Source organism: Hipposideros armiger, unplaced genomic scaffold (genome assembly GCF_001890085.2).
Source record: "Hipposideros armiger isolate ML-2016 unplaced genomic scaffold, ASM189008v1 scaffold_875, whole genome shotgun sequence".
Classification (NCBI taxonomy): Eukaryota; Metazoa; Chordata; class Mammalia; order Chiroptera; family Hipposideridae; genus Hipposideros; species Hipposideros armiger.
Genome location: NW_017732225.1, coordinates 492,705 through 500,160, shown reverse-complemented (window position 1 = coordinate 500,160; position 7,456 = coordinate 492,705). Strand labels below are relative to the sequence as shown.

General features: G+C 49.1%; 1 protein-coding gene across 1 annotated transcript in view; it reads right to left on the bottom strand.

Moving 5' to 3' along the window:
* Positions 1-7,456, bottom strand: part of ZAN (zonadhesin) — a 44,669-nt gene that overhangs the window by 30,511 nt on the left and 6,702 nt on the right. The window contains 8 exon segments of the mRNA XM_019629886.1: positions 3,601-4,263; positions 4,696-4,825; positions 5,139-5,407; positions 5,823-5,825; positions 5,918-6,064; positions 6,173-6,251; positions 6,423-6,514; positions 6,826-6,990. Coding sequence (XP_019485431.1) covers positions 3,601-4,263; positions 4,696-4,825; positions 5,139-5,407; positions 5,823-5,825; positions 5,918-6,064; positions 6,173-6,251; positions 6,423-6,514; positions 6,826-6,990 — 1,548 coding nt within the window.

Here is a 7,456-nt window from a genome sequence, read left to right as displayed (position 1 = left end):
GGGGTGGAAATTAAAGCAGCCACTGACAATGTGAGTGCACCGCCCGACTCACCGCCTTGGAAGGTGGACTTTGGAAAGGGAGAGGAAAGAGTTGAAGAGGAGAATGAGAGGGAGTGGGAGCGAGGAGAAAAGAGAAGAAACAACAAGGAAGGGGGAGGAAAAGAGAAGGAAAGGACATGGTAAGTGGTGAAAGAGAAAGCAGGGAGTGGTGACACTAGGACATCTGAGAAATGGGGAAGGAGAAGTGGGAGAAAAAGAAACGAAAGGTGAAAAAATATAATTAAGCAAGAAAGATGGTAAAAGGAAGAGAAAGAGAAAATAAAAAAAACCACACCCACATTTACTGAAACTCCTAGGCATGGGATACAATACTAAATGCTGGAAGAGGGGCACAGAGACTGGCTGGCCCTGCCCTGCTCTCGCTGGGGCCTGGGTGGGGGTGGGGGTGGGGCTTAGAATGCAGGTCGGTGGGGTTTCTCAAGGTCTTTCTAGAAAGCAAATCTCAGCAGGAAAGCTCAGAGGAAGGAGAAATGGAGATGGATGGGGCAGAAAGAGCTCTGGAGTAGGGGGAGGGGAAGCTGAAGAAAAAGAAAAAAATGAAAATAGGTGGAAGGAAGAGAAAAGGAAAGAGAAGAAACTCAGAGGGGAAATTAGGGAGTATAATCCCCTGTGTTTGACCTGTGAAGCCTGGCATGGTGTACACTCAGTAGCGGTTGGAAGTGCATGTTGTGTGGTGCAGAGTGAGAGAGGAGGTGGCTTCTCTGGGGGAGAGAAAAGGAACCAAAGAGCAGGGAGTGAGGGAGGAGAGAAGGGATAGAAGGAGGGAGGGAAGAAAGGGGTCAACCATAGGAAGAATAAGAAAAACCCAGCAAAGAACACAGGAAGGTGATGGAAAAGAAGCTAGGGATAGACATGGGTGGAACAGAAGAGAAAGAAAGAGTATGTCCTGGATTACTGCAAAAGCCTCTTAAATGGCCTCCCTGCATCTGCCTTTGCCCAGTCCCTTCAGTGGATTCTCAACACAAAAACCAGGTGATCCTTTTAAACATAAGTCAAATCAAGTCACTCCTCTGCTCCACATCTGCAAAGACTCCCCATCCATGCAGAATTAAAAACGACAGTCCTGACAATGGCCTTCAAGGCTCCACATGATCTGTCCCTCCCAGGGCCCACATGAGATCATTCTCTACATCCCAGCCACACAGCTCCTTGCTGTATTTCAACAGCCCCCACCCCCAGCTCCCACCAGCCCACTAGTACTTCAGGGCTTTTGCATGGCTGGCCCCTCTGATGAGAATATTCTACCCCTTGAAATTTTCATGCCTCACTCCCTTACCTCCTCCAAGTTTATGCTCATATGTGACTGGAATGAGACCTACCCTGACCACCCTGTTTAAAACATACAGCCCAGGGCCGGCCGAGTGGCACGTTGGTTAAGAGCTGGCTTGGGACGCCAGAGGGCTCCGGTTCAGATTCCACATATGGGGCCGTGTTGCACTGCCCTCTATAGCTAAGGTGCTGAACAACAGCTCAACCTGGAGCTGGGCTGCTGTGAGTCGCCAGCAACAGTGTAGGCTGCAGCCCCTGCTGCAGTGGGTTGCCATGGGCTGCTGTGTGTAGCCAGCAGCCAGCGTGAGCGGCCAGCAGCCGCAGTGAGCAGCCATCCAGAAGCCGGCGACTGATCTGCCTCACCCAGGAAGAGCGCAATGATGGTGCCAACTTGGGCCAGTGAAGCAACGTCCTCCACAACTAGACTGAAGAACAAAAGGACAGCAACGTGTCTGTTCTCCTTCCCCCAACTCCCCAATAAAAATCTTCAAAAAAAAAACCAAACCCAAAAATCATACAGCCCACTCTATCCCTGCACTCCCAATCCCCTTACTTTGTTCAACTTTTTTATTTTTCTGACGGCACTGCTCACCTTATAACTGTATAATTTACTTCTTTATCGTTTCAGGAACTGTCTCCCCTTGGCCCCGTGTTGCTCCTTGTCTGTTTTGTAAGCTGATATAGCCTAAGTGCCTGGGACAGTACCTGGCACTTGTAGGTACTCAATAAATATTTGTTGGATGAATGAGGAAGGAAGGTGCTGGGTTTTCCAGGTAGGGCTTGTGGGGTAGCAGTGCGGGGAGCTGGCTGGGTGCATAGAATTTGCTTTCTGCCAGGTAACTCCAGCTGATAGAAGTTTGAGGTTGCTGGGGTTCACCCCAGACCATCCCAAGTTGAGTTATTGTAGGGTTCAGACAAACATCATAAACTCCCGTGAGGTCACTAGAAGCCCAGAAAGTCAGAGGACAGGAATGTGGCCATTACTCACTACCAGGGTTGGAGAAGTCATCCTCAGGCCCCACATTTGGCATCCCCGACAACCCCTTCTTCTGGATCCACTTGGCCCCAGAGGCAGTCGGGATCCAACTCCAGCCACAGAGATCGTTTGGAGTGTCAAAGCTGCATATTTGCATTTTACAGACTGACGGGAAAGAAAGGAGGGAGGATTTAGCTTTTCTTAAGAGGAGGCAACTCTGAAAAGCGTGCCTCAATCTGGAGTCAGAATTCTGAGTCCCAACCTGAGTCCTACTATGAGCCATGGAGAGCTTTCAAGCCAGCTACAGTCCCACTCCCTAGCAGCTGTGTTCTTGGCACAGGTTACTTAAATCTCCTAAGCCTCAGTTTCCTCATCTCTAAACTGGGAGTAACAGTATCCACATGTCGTAAATTAGATCATGTGAGGGAAGCATCTAGCACAGTGCCTGTGCTCAATAAGTATTAGTTTCTTGCACCCAGCTTCTGAAATTCTCCTTTCCTTGAATTTGCTCCTCTTTAATCTCTAACATCAACTTAGTGGGCTAATGTTGGATGGATCTAGGGTAGTAGCCAGGGTGACCAAACATCCAGGTTTGCCTGGGACTGAGGTTTCCCTGAGATGCAGGACTGTCAGTGTTAAAATACGGACAGCCCAGGGCAAACAGGAATGGTTGGTCACTCTAAGACAGGTATCACCATAACTCTGTTAAAAGAGAACCTCTTGGCATATGAAAAAATGTTCAACCTCACTAATCATTAGGGAAATGCAAATAAAAACCACAATGAGATACCACTTCACTCCGATCAGAATGGCTGTCATCAATAAATCAACAAACAACAAGTGCTGGCGAGGCTGTGGAGAAAAGGGAACCCTGGTGCACTGTTGGTGGGACTGCAGATTGGTGCAGCCATNGGTGACTGCTAAAAGGTATGGGATTTCTTTTGGGGGTGATGAAAATATTCTGGAGTTAGAAAGTGATGATGTTTGCACAATCTTGCGAGTATACTAAACCCACTCAATTGTACACTATAAAAGGATGAACTTATGGTATATGAGTTGTATTTCAATAAAAAAAAATAGAAGTAAGCCTGGTGCTTGGTTCCCAACTACCCCCACCTACCCGTGCCCTGCTGTCCCTCTCACTCAGGGTAGTCAGTCTTCATCATTTCTTCTAATGTCACATGTCTGATTCATCTCTCCTCTAAGACTGAGTTTTCTACTAGAAGCATCCCTTTCCCTAATTCTCTCTCCTAGTCACTCTCTTACTTTCAGCTCTTTGTCCAATGATCACATACCTGGAGTAGATCTAGGAGTTGCAGTGGTAGCCAGGGTCACAGTGGTCATGGAGGTACTTGAAGCATTAGAAGACGTCACCAAGACTCTAGGCCTAGTGGGTACAAGTGTTGGGTTGGGCTGGAGTGTCATAGGAGCTATGGACCTTTTAGTGGGGACAGTCAGTTTTTCAGTGGGGATGGTGGGATTTTCAACGAGGACAGTGGGTTTTTCAGTGGGGACTGTGGGTTTTTCTGTGGAGACAGTGGGCTTTTCTGTGAAGACAGTAGTCCTTTCAATGTGGACAATGGGTTTTTCTGTGGGGACAGTGGGCCTTTCAATGTGGAGAGTGGGCTTTTCTGTGGGGATAGTGGGCTCTTCAGGTGGGACAGTGGGTTTTTCTGTGGGAACTGTGGGCTTTTCTGTGGGAGCAGTCAGCTTTTCAGTGGAAATGGTGGGCTTTTCTGTGAAGGTGGATTTTTCTGTGGGGATGGTGTGCGTTTTTGTGGGGACCATGGGACTTTCCGTGGGGATGGTGGATATTTCACTGGAGACAGTGGGTTTTACTGTGGGAGCCATAGGTTTTTCTGTGGTGACCATGGGTTTTTCTGTGGAGACAGGAGTTTCAGAGTGGCCAGTAGGGGGAACTGGAGATTTGGAAGGAAGCACTGTTGGCACAGGTCCTGCAAAGAAAAAAAATCCCTGGAGTTTAGTCAAAATCATACCACCATCTTCTTCACTCACATCTAATTGGAGTGGGTGGGATCAAAGGGGTAACTTATTCACACCCCTCCTTCTACTCCCAACCCCACCTTCACTCAATAGATGCTCGATAACCACTGCTCCTCATATATGTCAGATATTGTACCAGGTACAGGAAACACAAAATGAATAGAGTATCGGTCCTCCATTCAGGATCACCATTTACTAGGTAAGGGGTTCTGGATCCCATCACAGAAATTCATGGCATCAAAGTCACATTCATTCAAGCAAGCATCCTGATGGGGCCGGGATGGTAGAGGCAGACAGAACACAGAAAACAAAGCTATCTGAGAACTCAGGCACAAGTGAGGACATGCATTTTAAGCAGTACATACAGAGAAGCCAAGAAATGGTCATCCCACAGCATGGCCCCCTTTCTGGGGTCTTGGGTTTTGTCTTACCTCGACAGGTCCCATGATTGATAAAGATGAAATCCAGAGCAACAACAAAGGCAGTATTGGTACCCCTGATGGCCTCAACTATCAGCTGAAGGTAATGAGGAAGAGAGAAGGAAAAGAGAAATGAAAGTGAATCCCTAGCCCCTCAGTGACTCTGCCAGGCATAGAGTCTGTCCTCTGCCAAAATGTCACTTTGTTCCAGCCGCATCAGTCCAACTCTGCCCCTACCCCTTTTCTGGAGCCAGAGAGCCTTCTCGGGAACACCAAGTTCACTTCTGCTCTGTTCCCCTTCCAGAGTCTCATCTTTTCAACCCCGATTGTGCTCCTGGATACCAGGCATTGCATCCCTCTTACCATGCCCCACGCAGACACTTACAGGGCCCACTCTTCCCATCTCTCACCTGCATGGGCTGTTGGTGTCCTGAAGGGATGGTGATGGAGGCATTCAGCCAGTCAGGCCTCTGAGACCCAACACGTTGCCAGACAGAAGTTGGAGAGCTGCCCGCAGGACTCCCCAGCAGGAGCTTCAGTTTAGTGCCCTCTCCGAGGCCATACATGTGGTAGGCAAGTTCCACACAGATCGCACCAGAGGCACAGAAGGGCCGGCTCACCAGCCTGAAAGACTGGCCTGCCTGGGAGAACCTGTCTGCTTCAAGGTAGATATAGTTACCTGGGCAAAAGAAGGGAATGGGCAAGATGAGAAACCTCCAAAGGACAAGTCTAGTGCTGCTTTCTTTAACAACACTTATTTTTCAAATGGGGATTTGATGCAAACACCCAAACTCCCCACATTGTAGCATTTTGTTTTGTTTTGTTTTTTCGTTTTGGACTTTTCTAACTAAATATGGCAGGATCAGAAAGAAAGGGAAAAGGGAACCAGAAACCTAGGCTCCTTTGTTGGCTACACCAGTAATGTCTTGAATAAAAACAAGGTATTGGATTTTGAAGCCTTGAGTTCAATGAAGTGAGATGCCTGGATTTTCTGGGGGTTTCAGTGACCCCACAGCCATTAGACTCCTTAACTCACTCTACCTCTGTCATATTCGCAGCTCTGGCCCCTTGGTACTTCCCAATAAACACTTCACCACCTCCAACATCTTCTATCAATCACACCAGCCAGCCTCCTAGCTGGGAGCAGAATCAGTAATTTGTTGGCTTGAGGGGTCCCCAATCTCCTCACCTCTGTTAAGGGACCCTCTGAAGGGGCCTGTTCCCTGGATGGGCATATTTTGACTACCGCGGGTCCAGCGTCCGCCATCCCCTGATATCTGAGCCCAGCCACAGAAAGGATGGGCATCATCTTCAAAGTCACATTGAGGAAAGCTCTCTAGGGCATAAAATAGGAGACTTGATAAATTTTGGCCATGCTCTCTATTCCTCCTCCATCCTACCCCTGATTCTGAGAGATCTGGGCCTCCCAGGGCCCTGCTCTCACCCCCACAGGGAGCAATGCTGACTGCGTCCACTGCCACAGCTGGTTCTGGGGTCTTCCCAAACACGCCCACCATGGTAAACTGAAGAGAGAGGGAGAGGAGGCCAGGTGTGAGAAAACAGCCCAAACCCCCATCCCCTTCTGATGTTTTCCATTCAGGGACCAAGGCACCTGGCTTTCAGTGCCCAGATCCATTTTATTATCAGGGGTGCCTGCCATGGGCAAGGAAACCTGACCTATTGCCCCTCTGTACCTGAATCTGTCCCTGGCCTGTGTAATTGACAGAGACTGGCTGCCAGTTGGGTCCTGATTGTCCTGAGAAAAGAGTGTGTTTCCGGATGCTGCCTGCAGTGGAAGGAATATGAGGACGTGAGATTAAGGGGACTGGGAAATGACTTCAAACCTGTACTCAGAAGAATGAGTAGCAAAGGGAATACCTGGAATGTATTCCCCTCCTCCAAATATAAGCACATCTTTCTCTCTCACCTCCTGGTACTTTATTTTCCAGAGCCCAGTGCCCTGCCAGCTCCCGATTTCACTCCGTGGAATAATCTTACACATAGTCCAGATTTCCCTAGACCCATATCTCCTCATCAACCCAACCCTGGAAGACGAGCCTCAGGTCAGTGTAAATTCCATTACTTCACCACTCTTACCCAAGACGGAAGCATAGATTGTGAGGGCTGCTCCAGGAGACCGGCCATGGAGGGTGTAGTAGAAAGACAGGCTCAGACAGCCTGATGACTGGCTCAGGGGGCTATGGAGAACAGATTTCTGCCTTGGTTTTGCATTCTTAGGGTCCAGGAGCATGTAGAAGCCGCCTGTGAAGGAAAAGGTCAGTAAGGTGGGGTGGCTGAAATTGGGAGAATATGGCACAGGGATCGGGCCCTGCGAGGGGGAGACGCCCGGGGCCCTGGGGAGCCCCAACAGCTGCCTAGGATAGCCAATGCAGAGGTGGGCCTACACCCATTTCATGACTGGCTGACGTCTTCAGTTCTTCCAGAAGTGCTTGGCAGGGCTGGGAAAGGACATGAGTTTTGCCATATGAAAAGTGGCATCCTCTCAGATGCAGCAGTCCGAACCTTGTCCTTTGTGTTCTGACTTTTTGGGTCCCCCAGAGTCATACCCATTTCTTATCCGTTTCCTTTTCTCGACACACTCAATGTACACAGCCATTTCACACAAACTGGTGAGAGAGGGCTGATCTGACACAGATGAGCAGGCATCTCCCCACACCATCTTTGCCACCAGCTCAGGCAGCCACTCAGCCTGGATCTGGTTCCAAAA